General features: G+C 40.4%; 1 protein-coding gene across 1 annotated transcript in view; it reads right to left on the bottom strand.

Annotated features, from left to right (window-relative positions):
* Positions 1-15,108, bottom strand: part of APCDD1 (APC down-regulated 1) — a 37,227-nt gene extending 22,119 nt beyond the window's left edge. The window contains exons 1-2 of the mRNA XM_030552746.1: positions 14,815-15,108; positions 3,345-3,528 (exon numbers count right to left, since the gene is read on the bottom strand). Coding sequence (XP_030408606.1) covers positions 3,345-3,528; positions 14,815-14,872 — 242 coding nt within the window. The 5' untranslated portion in view covers positions 14,873-15,108. The remainder of the gene's footprint in view (positions 1-3,344; positions 3,529-14,814) is intronic.
* Between the last annotated feature and the right edge of the window lie 1,489 nt (positions 15,109-16,597).

Below are 16,597 nucleotides of genomic sequence, written 5' to 3'. Positions count from 1 at the left end.
AGTATTAATACTGCATTAGTACTGTAGAAACATTTCAAATGCATTCTTTTTATACCACTCAACAACCTGTGGTACCTACATAGCCACCGTGGCTGTAGTATCTGAGCTCCTCACAGTCTTTAATGTATTTATCCTCACAATGCCCCCATGAGTAGGACCCTACCAAATTCACGGCCATGAAAAACGTGTCATGGACCATGAAATCTGGTCGCACCCTGTGAAATCTGGTCTTGTGTGCTTTTACCCTATACTATACAGATTTCATGGGGAAGACCAGAATTTCTCACATTTGGGGTCCTGACCCAAAAGGGAGTTGCAGGGGCCCCCCCCCCAAGGTTATTTTACAGGGGCTCCGGTATTGCCACCCTTATTTCTGTGCAGCCTTCAGAGCTCGGTGGCCAGGGAGTGGCAGCTGTTGACCAGATGCCCAGCTCTGGAGGAAGTGGGCCCCCCCGCATACCATACCATGCCACCCTTATGTCTGCGCTGCTGCCTTAAGAGTTGGGTGCCCAGAGAGTATCAGCTGTTGAATGATGGCCCAACTCTGTAGGCAGCAGCGCAGAAGTAAGGGTGGCATGGTATGGTATGCGGGGGGGCCCACATCCTTCAGAGCTGGGCATCTGGTCAACAGCTGCCACTCCCTGGCCACCGAGCTCTGAAGGCTGCACAGAAATAAGGGTGGCAATACCAGAGTTTTGGGGGGGGGGTGGGATCGCAGGGTTATTGTAGGGGGTATTGCAGTACTGCTACACTTACTTCTGCGCTGCTGCTGGCGGTGGCTCTGCCTTTAGAGCTGGGCTCCCAGCCAGCTGCTGCTGCTCTAAAGCTCTGATGGCAGCGTTGCTGTCAGCAGCAGCGCAGAAGTAAGTGTAGCAGTACTGCATCACCCCCTACAATAACCCTGCAACCCCAAGCCCTTCAAACTCCTTTTTGGGTTAGAATCCCTACAGTTACAGCAGCATGAAATTGCAGATTTAAATAGCTGAAATAATGAAATTTAAGATTTTAAAAATCCTATGACCATAAAATTGATCAAAATGGACTGTGAATTTGGTAGGGTTCTACCCATGAGGTAAGGAAGGACTATCACCTTCATTTTACAGATAGAGAACTCAAGCACATAGGCAATTAAATTAATTGCCCAAAGTAACAAAGAAAGTCTGAGGAGGGAACTGAACTTGGGTTTTCCCAAGTCCCAGGTTCCTACGTTAATCTCTGGGCAGCCCTTCCTCTTCCTCCTCTTTTATCACTTTATCACAATTGGAATAATAAGTTCTTATGTTCTTTCTTTAGCTAACACTGCTTTAAATTGGAAGGAAAAAAAAAGTGTAGTTGCTCCTAGGAAAAATTTACCCTAATCTGTCATTTTATCAATTATATTTTCTTTCTAGGGTTACATGATTTTTAAATCTGAAGCTTAATTTTGACCATACTAGTTTGAATGTTTAATCTTGTTCATATTTTTGATTTTGTCTCAGGAGTTTTATGAAAAGGAGTTCTTCCTCATAGGAAGTGGCTGCAAAATAAATAAATATTTCCTTTTAAAAATATAGTGAATTTAGAGAAAGGACAAGAGCACTGAAATATGAAGCACCTTAACTGACCACAAAACAGGTACAGTATTGGTAGCACCCATGCAAACTTCCTAGACACTTAATGTAAATTTTTAATATTTTATACACACACACACAGCCATCAGATGGTAATGCTTTCCGGCCACCTGAATGCATGACCTAGAGGTGAGAGGCTAGGTTGTTAATTCTGGGGAAGATTTTCAAAAGTACAAAGGAGGCTCCCAGCTCACATTGAAAGTCAAACTCTCCTTTGTGCCTTTGAAAAAAATCTCTCCCTTGAGTGTCATCCAGGCTGCTTAAAATAAATACTTTTCAAAAATAGTAAATTTAATAATTATAAGCTCAGAAGGTTATACTTTTCAGGTCAATTTTCAATTTTTCATTGTGTGTTGAGAACTTATTCTTTACATAGACGTATTGCTATGATCATATAGAGAAAAAACTACATTAGAAAAATGTTGTTTAGGTTTCAGCGTCAAGCAGCTGAAAATTAGCAAGCACCAGAATTTAGGTGCCCATGCAAACCTTGATTTGCATACATGTTATGATACAAGCTTCTGTTACATGATCACATACAAGACCCCTGAAAAGTGCTAGGTAACCTAAATAGAGGGGTTGCTCCACTTATAAGATAATAGTTTTAGGCTTACAGAGCCTAGTCTAAAGTCTACTGAAATAAATGGAAAAACTCCCATTGCCTTTAATGGACTTTGGGTGAGGACCTCACTTTTTTGGTGTATACCTATACATGTGTGGAAAATGTATTCTTTGATCAGTCATTTAAGTGGTTCCACTCTACTAATAATAAAGTGTAGGCAAAAAACTAAGGAACTATTGCTACACATTTTACAGGAGAGCATTAAATCCCATCCAAAAAAGGGTTTCATTATCAAAATTAGTTACTGACTTATTAGACTAAAGGTCACATAACTTTTCCATTAAGAAAATGTATTAGCTACTGTGAACTTGCTGTAGCTTTGGGTTTGTTACAAAACAGTGAATATAAGTTACTATTGTTACTTTTTCAGTTACTGTACTAGAAGGAAAGTTTGCAGCTTGTCTGTTTGAAGCCTTTGTAGCTTATCTGCTTAGGATAGTCAGAAAAGATTCTATCTTTATCCTGCAATTGTTCCACACACAGAACTCCCACTGAAATCTGTAGGAATTTTCAGGAATAATTACAGTCCAAATCCAGCAGTCCTTACTCAGGAACCACTTTCATTGAGTTCTGTTGTAGCTTTGTCTGAGTAAGGATTACAGGATCAGGCCCCATAAACATCTTAAACCCCCCCAAACAGTCTAAGAAAATCATTTAAAATAGGTTGATGAATATTACAGCTGAGACACTGGAAATGGAATCTTACTCTGATTGAATGTCATCATGATGTACAGATAAGCACTTGCACATGCTTGGGCTGATGAAATTAAGTTTCTTAATTTAATTTGCTAAATGAAATTTGTACATGCAAAAGCTCTTAAAAACAAGGATCCAGTCAGTAGAAGTCTTGTAATATAGTGCAATATTCATAAGCAGGTTTTAACAATATTTTGTTCCTTCTAAATCAAAACAAGTTTTAAAAATATTGCATTCTTTACTGTTTAAAATGCAGACTGCAAAGTGGTGTATAACAAGGTAGCTTTACAGTATGCTATTCTGTTGTACAACTAAAATATCTGTCATTCTAAGTAGCTATGAAAAATGCTTTTACATTTGTAGATATTTCCCTCCCCACCCCCGGGCACTCAAGCATCTTTTTTTGTTATCCTTACCCAGTAGAGACCCAATGCCCTTCAATGGTGGGAGGCATTTGCACAGTAATTCGGGCTCCATTGTGAAGATGTTTCAGCATGTGATGACACTGTGATTCCTTAAAAGCCCTCCATGCACTCTTCTCTAAAGATTGAGGGTGGGATCTGCTGTCTGGATGAAGAAGGGCAGAACCCTCTCCCAGCCCTGGGAAATAAAAGTGTAAGTTAACCAGGGGATTCTGGCAAGGATGACTGATACTCAACCTGCTATACTGTTTATCTAGCAGTACTAACACATTACTCGCTTGGCAATATTATGTGCTTAGGGAAAGAATTGATTATATTACTTGTTCCATGTGAAGAAAAAAATTTTTTTCTGTTGGGAAATGTCCCTTTCTGCCAACAAATTACAAATCCTCTGACTAGATTTCACAAATGTTGTAAAATGAGATCAGGATCAGAACCAAAACTCTGAATTCAAATACCTCTGAAGTGTGGATCTGGATTTGAACTTCACAACTGGTTCTTAAGTCTGTCAGTAAGAGGACAACCCCAAAACCTGGACCCAAACACCTCTGTAGCTGTGGGAAAGCTGGATCCAGATATGATCTTTGTGGCTTGGGCCACCTCTAATTTGAATGCTTCTATAATAAACTTGCAAATAAAGGCCACCTTTTAAAGTCAAAGGAAAACAAATATTCGAAGCACAGCCTCTGTACACAGGAAGCCTCTGTGATGATTGAGGTGGTCAATTAAAGGCGGATTCTGCTATTTTTATTTTCAGGGAAAAAGGAATTTCAAAAGCTAATTTTATCTCTAGCACTCAGTAATTTTGGTTTCTAGTAATGCATACATAGGAAACTCACCAGCAATCTTTCTACACAAAATTAATCAATCAAACAAAATGAGTATGTAGCGTAAGAAAGAATGCTTCTTGCACTCCTTTAGGCTGCATGCTATATAAGGTGTAGGAAAATATGGATCAAGAGTAAAGCACATTAGGATTAACAAGTGAACAAATACAAATCTTAGATTACTGATTAGAAGACAGCCACTGTTTTATTAAAATAACTACCCATTACTGGTTTAACAGCTTTGCAGATGAACCACAGTTGAAAACAACTGTATGAAGACAGGAAATATGTAATTAATAATTCAGCAGCACTTTCAATTTGTCTATTGAATTTATAATAAATTCGGCATTGCTCAGCATTGGGTTGTTAGGATTTTATACCTTAACTTTCCCATACTGGGTCAAAACACAATCATCTATTGGTTCTGCATATGGACAAGTTACAAATCTCACTGCTCCAATCATCTCATCTAATGAGCACAGGCACAGGAACACAATGGAAGCACCAGAGAGCGAGGAATAGATGTGGAAAACACACATACAATAATATAACAGTGTGGTATAAATATATAGTCACACTACTAGGATGTTTTGTGGCCTCTAAGTTATGTGGTGGGAATAAATGCCACCCCCTACTGGACCCTTATCTTGCCCATTTAGAAGTATCTTGTCATGTGTGTATTATGGGGTGAGGCAGTGCAATATGTAATAAGCACAGCCTCCCACACCCTGAATAAGTGTTTCAGTGATTGCACCTTTCTGCATCTTTGTATGTTTTATTGTACATAAGTACCCAGATGTGGGATCATACTTCCCTCTTTATATCACCTTAAGATCAGATACACCATTTGTCATACATTGTTCCCTTTTGGCTCTCCATCCCAGCCTTTGACACATCAGTAAATGGCCTGGTAAACAACCATGCCACTGCCTTTACACATCTGTCCTTCCTGGATATAATGCAAGTGTTTGTTCCCATTCCTGGATGCTGTCAGAGGCTTGAAAGAGTATGGACATAAGCAGGATACAAGACCCCCTTTGAGCACCATTTATCTCCTTGTATGCTTTTCTAAAAAATGGGGAAGTTTTGCAGCAGTATGTTTTCCTTCTTCTCCACCTTCTGCAGTGAGAATCCCCAGGCTGTTCAGGATACTCTGAAGGTAATGACACATTCATAAACAAAACAACAAAAAAATCAGCTTGGTGCATTTTCATTAAGGAAAATGGGATCCATGATTCAAATTGCATAAAGAGCAAACGTGCTGATGAAATACATTTATTTATTCAGCTTTGACATTGTCCTTGGTGCTGTACAGCACATAAAAATCTGTTTAGATGTTGCTGCTAGATCTCAGCAACATGGCCTAGTATTTAAAGGCTTAATGAAAGGAGTGGGTTTTCATGAGAAATCTAAAAGAGAGTTGCAGCATGGCACACTGGGATAGGCAAGTAATTATTCACTTTGAATTATTCCTAATTTACAAGGGGAAAAAAACCACGATTACTGGATTTTAGGATTACTTTGGTGTATTAAGGTATGTTGCAGTACAACATGTAAAATAGTCTTTTAAAACCCTTTTTAGGCAAAGCACTTAAGGATGTGTTCAGCTTTAAGCAGGGAGTAGTCTCATTAACTTCACAGTATTCCTTTGGTTTATATAAAATGAAAAGATGTTGGCAGCCTCACAGTTAACTGTGTTTTTGTGAAATGGAAAAATGTGGAAGTTAATTTAAAAGACCACTTTTAAATAACATTGGAGACCAAACATAATTGCTGCATACTTAGAGCTTTGGCTTTCATTGAAAGGGAACCAAATGTGCTACTTTCCACAACAGAGGCAAATAAGGGGGTTTCACAATCTATACATGTCTGCGGCAGGATAGCTAAGGAAATGATAAACAATGAAAGGGGCATGTAAGTAATTTAGACTCGAGATTTGATTTACCTTAAACTTATTATAAATTAGGAAATATTTCTGGATCTGATATGTCTGTCTCTTTAAAAAACAAAAAAAAAACAAACAAAACAAAATTACCTACCTATTCCTAAGCTATTTGAAAGATTTCAAACAAAATCCACACTTTAAATATGACCCACAAAAATAATGCCATAAAAACTTCTTTTTGCTTTGTAGTTTCAGTTATTTAATGAATACTATTCAGAAGATGGCATCACTCATCACGCTGGTGCTTAAGCAAGATAGTAAGTCAAAAAGTAAAATAAAGAAAGCCATAATAATTGCAGCTCCATGAGAAATACAAAAGAAGAAAAAATAACCAGTGTTTTCTAGATGAAAAAAGGAAAACAAGTATAAGGATAGAAGGTACTTTCAAGTTCTTAAGCAATCGAGAGTAAAATAAGAATTTTTAAAGTATTAAGCTGTTGGCAATGTATTCAGTTGGATAACAGTATTAGGTCCAAAGGCTGGTAAGAAAAAGTATTCTGTCTTCAATTATTACATATTCAATTTCAGTTTTCAGTGAATTAATGTTAATATGAGATATATTTGCAACAAAAATAGGGAAGTGGTAGATGTGGTGTATCTTGACTTTAGTAAGGGTTTTGACACGGTCTCGCATGTCCGTCTCAAACAAATTAAGGAAACAGAACTTAGGTGGAGCTACTATAAAGTGAGTGCATAACTGGTTGGAAAACTGTTCCCAGAAAGTAGTTATCAGTGGTTCACAGTCAAGCTGGAAGGAGATATCAAGTGGGGTCCTGCAAGGATCAGTTCTGGATTTGGTTCTGCTCAATATCTTCTTCAATGATTTAGGTAATGGCATAGAGAGTATATTTATAAAGTTTGCAGAGGATACCAAGCTGGGAGGGGTTGCAAGTGCTTTGGAGGATAGGATTAAAATTCAAAATGATCTGATCTGGACAAACTGGAGAAATGGTCTGCAGTAAATAGGATGAAATTCAATAAGGACAAATGCAGAGTACTCCACTTAGGAAGGAACAATCAGTTGCACACATACAAAATTGGAAATGAGTGCCTAGGAAGGAGTACTGCAGGAAGGGATCTGGGGGTCATAGTGGATCACAAGCTAAATAGGAGTCAAAAGTGTAACACTGTTACAGAAAAAGCAAGCATTCTAAGATGTATTAGCAGGATTGTTGTAAGCAAGACACAAGCAGTAATTCTTCTGCTCTACTCAGCGCTGGTTAGGCCTCAACTGGAATATTGCTTCCAGTTCTGGTGCCACATTTCAGGAAAGATGTGGACAAACTGGAGAAAGTCCAGAGAAGAGCAACAAAAATGATTCAAGGTCTAGAAAACATGATCTATGAGAGAAGATTGAAAAAACTGGGTTTGTTTAGTCTGGAGAAGAGAAGATTGAGAGGGGACATATAATGGTTTTCAAGTATAGAAAAGGTTGTTATAAGGTGGGAGAAAAATTATTCTCCTTAACCTCCGAGGATAGGACAAGCTGCAATTTAAGCCCATTGCTTCAAGGACGATTTAGGTTGGGCATTAGGAAAAACTTCCTGTCAGGACAGTTAAGCACTGGAATATATTGCCAAAGGAGGCTGTAGAACGGAGGTTTTTATCATTGAGATTTTTAAGAGCAGGTTAGAGAAACACCTGCCAGGGATGGTCTAGATAACACTTAGTCCAGCCAGGAGCACAGGAGACTGGACTAGATGACCTCTTGAGTCCCTTCAAGTCCTATGATTCTGTAACTAGAGTTTAGCTCAAACTCAAAGGTTCTAGATCTGAATTCATAGATTAAATTCTGCTCTGTTACACCAAAATCAGTTACATTGGTTTAAATCCATAGCTATTTAACTGACAGCAAAGTTTGGACCAATATATCTATAACGAGCTCTATCAAAACTTTGGCTTCAAACACTTGGAGTTTCAAAACTGAGACCCAGAATTTCTCAAGTTCTGCATGTTTGGATTTCAAATGTGGCCAATTAGAGAGTTAAACTGGAACATCAAACAAAACTCAAACCTAAATCTGGACTAGCATGTCTGATAACTGGAAAGTTCCTAATTTACATCAACTGAGACACATAGGGTGAAACTGTTTCTTCATTCACACCAGTGTAAATCCAGTGTAGCTTCCTTTTATAGCCCATTCTCACACAAATAACCACATGTGGAAGCCCAAGTGCTATTAGGGTGACCAGACAGCAAGTATGAAAAATCGGGGCGGGTAATAGGAGCCTATATAAGAAAAAGACCCAAAAATCAGGACTGTCTCTATAAAAATCAGGACATCTGGTCACCTTAAGTGCTATTATCTGTGACCATTATATCCTTGGAGGGAATCACTTAATATTAGTATTTTATTTCTGCAGCAAACTATTTTCAAGTTGGAACTTGTCTAAAAATCTTTCAAACAGATGAAAAATAATTGCCTAGATTAAGTATTTAGCTTTACTTATCTAGTCAATTGCTCTGCACAATATACATTAGAGTACAGCTATCTCTTGATGTGGGAAAGTGCTAGATAACCTCTATGACAGCTTTTTAATTGCAGTGCAAACTTGTGTAATTACAATGGAGACTATAACATCCCATTGCCAAACAAATGTGTGTGTTTACTTACCATGTTTTCCTCCACTATTATTTCTTTATACATCAAAGGGCCCTTACAGGACTGGGACATAAATTAGACATACCATAACAAGGGATTACAAACAAAGGATTGGGGGCAGAGAAGGTTGAAGTTTACAACTGTAAAAGATAACAAGATTTGCTTTTGTTTCATATGTACCTATTACTTTTCTTGTGTGTGTACGTAGTTTTTAGATATACGTCTGCAAACAGACCTGTGGTTTAAAGGAGGGAAATGCCCAGTTTATAATGTTGAAGTTACTGAACAGAGATACAAGACAAGGATTTTAAGATGTAACAATTAGAAACTCTGTCAAGGCTGACTAGCCCAGAATTAGATCTTCTGTTATTTTATGGCACAAATCCTGATGTCCTTACTCAACACCCAGTACTGAAATAGTCTGAGAATCTCTTGGGGGAGGCTGAACGACTTCAAAACCTAGTGAAATCAGTTCACTCAGCACCTGGGAGAGTTAGGCCTTCAGTGCTTACTCTTCCAAAACACCTGTTTCAGTCAACAATTGAGCAGGGACAGCAAGAACTTGACGCCCCAATAACTTTTCACACAAGTAATCTACTGAAATTCTTTGACTTTAATTTTTAAGTAGATGCGTTTGTGCTCTCTTCTTTAAAAGAGAATCAGTATCCTCAGATCTGTATTCCTCATGAGCCACTTCACAACAAAGTTGGTATGCATTGTGGAGGAATGAATGGATTTGGTAAGGAGAAAAGTTTACAGCTTTTTAGGGTTATGCTTTCAAGGTGTTATAAAATACTGTATAAACATTAATTTAAATATCATGATAAATTCCTTGACAGTGCCCTTTAATGTCACTTATTAAGCACCATTTACCAAAAGGGTCATAGGTGCTGTACATTTTAAAAAAATTAAAACAAAATAAAAATAGCAATCAAACCTGAGTCTAATGGCTCAAGTATAAATTCCCACCAGCGTATGAGAGAGGAGGAGAATTGTAGGTTCAAATCGTTTCCACACTCTGCTGTTTCATATAACGTGTTTTAAGCCGTTTTATAAAACGAGCTCTGTAATGTTGAATTAAATTTTGTACTAGAATGGACACCATCACTGAATGAAGAAAAAGCGGTGGCATCTCAAGTGTGTATTTCTGTAAACCATTAAGGGTTCGAGTCTGTCTCCACTACAGTCAATGGGAGCTTAGGTATTAACTTCCAGGAGGGAAAACTGGACCCTAAATACAACACAATACATAAAGTAGAGTGACTTTGCCCTTTTTCAAGCAAACGTAGGTTCTATACCACAGACATCTACACACATCTATTCTATACCATAGGTGCTGGAACTAGAGGTGCTGCCACACCCCTAGCTTGAAGCAGGTGCCTTTATATACAGTAACTCCTCACTTAACATTGTAGTTATGTTCCTGAAAAATGCAACTTTAAGTGAAATGATGCTAAGCAAATCCAGTTCCCCATAAGATTTAATGTAAATGAGGGGGTTAGGTTCCAGGGAAATTTTTTCACTAGACAAAAGACACTATATACAGTGTGTGTGTGTGTATTTTTTATATATATATATATATATAATACACACACTGTATATAGTGTATGTATACACACATATACATACATACATATACATACACACACACATACATATACATACACACACACACACGTATAAGTTTTAAACAAACAATTTAATACTGGTACACTGTGATGATAACTGTGAAGCTTGGTTGAGGTGGAGGTGTCAGAGGATGGGATACTTCCCAGGGAATGCCTTACTGCTAAATGATGAACGAGCAATTAATCAAGGGTTAACTCACTAATGCAGCCTCACTCTACAAGGCAGCAGGCATGGGGGGGGAGAGAGCACAGCGGACAGAGCCAGAGACACACACCTGTGTGTGAGAGCGAGATGCACATTTCTCCTTTAAGTAGCTGACCCCAGTCTTAAGTACACTGCCTTGTTAATTAGATCAGCTTGCTGAGATCAAAACCCTGTCCCCCCCTGCTCTATGGAAATGGGGTAAGCAGGGTGCAGGGGGAGGGGACACCCTGACATTAGCCCCCCACTTCTCCCCTCCCCACATACAGCAAGCAGGAGTCTGGGAGCAGCTCCAAGGCAGAGGGCAGGAGCAGCACATGGCATTCAGCTGTTCTTCCCCCCACTGCCAGCACTTGCTAGCCTGCTGGGCAGCTGCAGCACAAAGAACTTAGGGGAGCTGGGAGCTGCCAGTCCACCCTGATTCCAAGCCCCCCACCAGCTAGCTCCAACAGGCTGCTCTTCCTGCAAGCAGTGGACAAAGCAGGCAGCTGCCAAACCACATTAGAAGGGAGCATTGCACAACTTTAAATGAGCACCTTCCCTAACTGGTCAGCAATGTAACAATGTTAACTGGGACGACTTTAAGTGAGGAGTTACTGTACAGGGTTTACAGTTCGCTTAAACGGCTCTCAACACCCCCACTATAAAAACTGTTCCAGCACCACTGTTCTATATTACATACAAATTAGGGAAAAAACTCAGGGAAAACTACCATTAAACTTATTGGAGTTTGAGTAAATACTGCAGGACAGGATCCTATACCAAAGTAATCATGCAATCTATGTACAGGAAGCACACACTACATATGTAACTACAAAAGTTGCATTAATAACAAAGTATTAGTCTTGTCTTGAATACCTGAAATTTTTCTTTCTCCGTCATTTTCATTGATTTTATTTTTCAGTTTATAGACAACACAATATCATTCTATTTCAAAATAGTCTATGTATATATACATAGCACAAAATCCAGCTCAGTTGCACCAGAGTAAAGTTACCATAAGTCCACTGAAAGTCAACAAAGTTACTTCGGATTTACATTTTGTTTTAATTGAAAGTGGAATTCAGCCCATGCTGCTTTATTTCTCTCTCTCTCTCTCTCTCTCTCTGTCTACTTTCATGCTTGATATGGTAAGCACTGAACAGAGGGAACTCCCTTTCTGATTTGTCTTCTCCTAAATCCTAACTGAATTCAATTATTTTACTAAGGGGAACATACATCTCACAGCTCAAACTTCTGCCTTGCCCATCTCTATGTATATGGGACATAGTATTTTGCCTCATTCATTAAAATACAATGAAATTCATAAGAAAGGAAATAAAACACTTCTATCCAACCAATTTCAGTGACACTGTTGAAGCACTGAAATAATGTATGAATTTATTTAGTTTTGCATAAACAATGAATTCTGCCTTGAAAAGTCTAACAGTCCTGACTGAATAAACTTCATTAAAACTGAATATTTTAGTGGAGGATGTTATCATATAAGGAACCAATTATTTTATTTAAAGTTTTAAATACATTACTATAACAATCACATATTCAGCAACACTCTATGGTAATTTCCTCACATTTGTAAGATAAATTAGTCATTTGAAAACAAATTAGCTATTTTGTTTTGAATACACTTTACCATAGCTCTGATTAAGCAGGTTTTCTGGAGCTGAATTTTTGCAGCATTTGACATCTGAAACTTTTGTGGCTTTTCATATAAAAGCAAAGAAATACTGATAATGGACAACTTCCAGCTGCAAACCTCTTTTGACATTCTACAGGTTCCATTTTGACTAATGAGTACAATTTTTTCATAATGTTAACTTAACAATATTAGGAGTAATGTTGCAATGAAAATATGAGCTTGAGTCTTACACAGCAGTTACATAGTTTTAACTTCCATTAAATTAACAAACAGCACTTTGAATTAAAAGGGGAAAATTCTCTCTCTCTCATTACCAAGCGCAATCCAGCTGACTGGGAGATAGCCATGTGATCTAAAAGACCTTTGAAAAAAGCCCCAGGGCAGTGCAATACATTTATAATGTTTAGAGATTATAATCAAACCTAGAATGGGCAAAACCTAGATTAGGCTAAACTACATCTTTGCGCATTGTATCCCACTGTTTGTTCCTATCTCAGCCCAAGGGGGCAATAGTTTTCCACAATAAATCTTTGCTTCAGTCCCTATCTTACTGATATGTATATGTTCACAAACAAGTTTTCAAGTTTTTACTTTCTAAACAGTATTTGATAGGTATATTTTGTTCTGTGATACATAACTGCAGATGAAACAGGAAAATCATCTATTTTTTTCCATTTTCTTTTGGCAGCTGCTTTTTTATCTGGTCATTGGCCTGACTGGTTTCCCATTTGAAGGGAAAAAAATATGATTTTCCTGTTTCATCTTCTTCTGGCAGCTGTTATTTTGATCTGATCATTGGCCTTGATTTGTTTCTCTTTTCAGCCAAAGTTTAAAACTGCTCTGTAATTCCAAGCAGATGAGGCTGGCAGTCAACCCTATAATTATAACTTCTCTCTTCACTCTCTAACTTCAAACATTCCATTTTGACTTTTAGATTCACAGATCACAGAGTTTTAAAGGTACACCTTGGCGTCCAGGCAGGTCTGGCTCAACTAACTTGTTTACATAGTCTATATATGTTTTGGAGGAGAGGTGAGCAAATGCTCTCTCTATAAAAACAAAACACAAATTTATTGAGCACCATCTGTCTGTTTAGCTTAAAACTACAAACATAAAGAAAGACAATCCGCATTCCAAAACAGACAATTTTAAGAAGTGCTTTAAAGTTCTGACTCCGGTCCCCTATTCTAAGGCTGGATCCTGTGGGATGCCCAGTTTTAGTATACTTGAAAGAGGCACCTCCTTTTAAAAGCAGATTTTAGGACCTGAGGAAGTTTATTGAAGAAGGCTGGATGCTGCAGAATACAGTACTTCAGTATTAGGAACGGTCCTCAAAATGCTGATGTAACTGAATAGGTTGAGACACTGAGAAGAATATCTCACCAAAATTTTCAAACATGGATGCATAAAGGGAGGCCTGTAAATATGTATTTAGGCACCTAATTAAATAGCCTAATTTTCACTGGTGCTGAGCACCCTCAAATACCTTTTAAGAAAGCTGAAACTGTGGTGCTCAGCACTTCTAAAAATTGGATGCCTAAATGTGGCTTTAGGCACCCAGCTTTGACCATTTAAGTGGTCCATCGTAAAATTAACTTATCACTTAAAATTAACCCTGCTCCCACCACAATACTGCTTCCAAAGACTTACACTGTAATGATATGTTTAGGTGGGGTCAACGCAGAAGTTTGCATATTTTAAAGTAACAGGTCCAAAGAGCCGTAGTGTTCTAAATCAAATACTTAGGTGCACTAAACCCAGTACTAACATTCTTTTATCCAAGCTTTCTCAATAACTACTCCCAAGACCAAAGAACAGCTCTTAGGAAAAGCCTGCAGGTGAAATCCTGGCCCTATTGAACTCCATAGCAAAGCTCTGGCTGAATTCATTAGGGGTAGGATTTTACTCAGAGCCTCTTAAAGCAGCATTGGATTGAGCCCCCAGATGGGATGCAGTGCCAGAGCTGGTACAGACATATATTTTAAATTACAAGAACTTCATAGGCAACTGGTGGGGCAACTTCCATGTCATCCTGTTTGTAGAAGTTTGACAAAATGTTTTATTAAGAAAGATTCTTAGCAATGAAGGTTTAAACAAATAAATGAAATCATTGTATGCTTTGACTTTATATATCAATGTACTTCCTCTCTAACAAACAAGAAAACTTAATCATGTGGCCCAACTATCCACTTCCAAGAAAGGCAGGCATAAAAATGCATGAAACTTCTCCCCATATGAGCCTAGCTCCGTCCTTCAGAACCTCCTACAATTTTTGGCCACATCAAGAGTCAGCCAACAGGCTCCGGAACGCTCTTGAGACCGACCACAATTTAGGTTTTGGGTTTTTTTTTTAAAAAAACCTCTCTCAGGACATAGTCTGGAAATCCTACAGGGGGTGGGGGAGGGAGAGAACTCTTCTGAGAGCTGATCTTGGAAACGAATCACACAACTCTCCTCCCTGGAAAACGCCACCGTATTAAACTCCTGTATTGACGCCAGCGGCACAATGCTGCACCGCTCCCCCACCCCCATTGCAGCCATCCTGGGAGAAGGCAACGGAGCCTTCAATAGTCTTGGAACAGCCATTAACCCCAAGGGGAAATCGCCCCTCGGGCACTCACCATGCAGGAGCAGGGCTGGGAACAGGTATCTAACCAGGTTGCAACAGGGAAGGGACATTTCCAGCTCTCCGCCGCCTCTCGCCTTATTGCCTCTCCTTCCTCGTCTTCTTCTCGGGCGCCCCCCGGCTATGGCTGGTGGGTGGCAGGCGAACGGTCCCTTCAGCGCGGACCTGACAGCCAGGCAGGCAGGAGAGGCTCGGAAGAGGCGAGCCGGGGGCGCCGCAGGCAGGGGCACTAGCCCAGGCAGAAGGTGCCGCCGGATCCTCCAGCCCGGGGAGCGCTCCCGCCTCTCCGCCGCCGCCCGCCCGCCCGCGCTCACGGGGGGCCGGGGGGTCCCATCGCTGGGCACCGCCTGCTGCTGGCGGGGCGGACGTGCTCCCTGCCGGGGAGGTGCGACGCGCTCCGGCTGTCACGCCTGGGGAAGCCTCCCTGCCCGGCGCCCGCTGGCTCCCGTGCGCCCCACTCCGTCCCCGGCAACTCGTCTGCTCGCTCGGCAGCTGCAGCCGCGGCGGCTCCTCTTCATATCCCCCTTCCCGCGGCGGGGCGGGGCCAGGCCGCCGGGACCCCGCGCTGCCGGAAACCAGACACCCGGGCACGAGAGGAGATCAGAGGGCGCGAGGCCGCCCCCTCACCCCTCCCTCCCGGGGGGGGGGAAACCTCACCAGTCTGCCCCCCCCAGCTTCTTCCCGTGCAGGGATCGGCGTGTGCCCCTCCTGCCTGCCAGCCCCCCTCCCCGCCATCCGGATCCTGGCAAGGGGGCACACAGCTCCCTCCAGGAACTAGGGGACAGTAGCAGAGGAGCGGGAGTGAGGCTCAGCTTGGGTCCCCCTGCCCCTGGCATTCCAGGCCTGGAACCACCCATAGGTGCTGGAACCAAGGGTGCTCAGGGTGCTGCCACACCCCCTGGCTTGAAGTGGTTCTATCATATACAGCATTCACAGTTTGGTTCAATGGCTCTCAGCACGCCCACTATACAAATTGTTCCTGCACCCCTGGAACCACTATGGGAAATAGTAGGGGAAATTATTCGCCAGTTACAAATAACATTGTATTTGTAAATAATGTGTCAGGCAAATGGGATCTAACCATCTGTAAAGTTGGAAAAACAGCTGGGAATAGTTATTCATCAGCTGGCTGGGAAAATCAAAATCAACCAAACTATTGGCAAATACTGTTCGACCAGCTGTACTGGAAAGGAATGAGTCTTGCCAGCGGTGTTTCACTTTACTGTATATAAATAACATTTTCAGACAGGTATAAAAATACAGATAGGCCTGAACTGCAAGGGTGTCTAAGACATATATTGATTAAAATAAAAAAACAAAGTATATACTTTTGCCTGAAAGGCCTTAAGCAACATACATGTGAGAGAACTGTTAGAAATCCCAGTGTAAATTAGGCATGTTTTAACTTAAAAGAAACTTCTTAGCTCCCTTCTTTGGAGTTCCATTCTGCTTCTTGCATTCCTCCATGTCTGTTGTTGATTAGTTTTGCTTTGAGTCTAGCTTTAGGCCCTAGTCATGCAAATACTTATGCATGTGCTTAACTTTATGCATGTGAAATCAGTGGAACTACTCAGGGGCCTAAGGCTAAGTACATGCATGTTTTCTGGATCCAGGGCCTTATTTTGTAATAGCCACTGGCCAGAAACTTCCTCTTTCCATTTTTCCTTGTGTTCAGTTCCTGCACCTCATTGCCAGAAATGTGTGACAAATTGGAGAGAGTTCTGGGGAGGGCAACATAACTAGTTAGAGTTCTGTATAGATGAACTAAGTAACAATTA

Source organism: Gopherus evgoodei, chromosome 2 (assembly GCF_007399415.2).
Source record: "Gopherus evgoodei ecotype Sinaloan lineage chromosome 2, rGopEvg1_v1.p, whole genome shotgun sequence".
Taxonomy (NCBI): domain Eukaryota; kingdom Metazoa; phylum Chordata; order Testudines; family Testudinidae; genus Gopherus; species Gopherus evgoodei.
The sequence above is the reverse complement of the archived record's forward strand: the minus strand, read 5'-3'. Positions and strand labels throughout refer to the sequence as shown.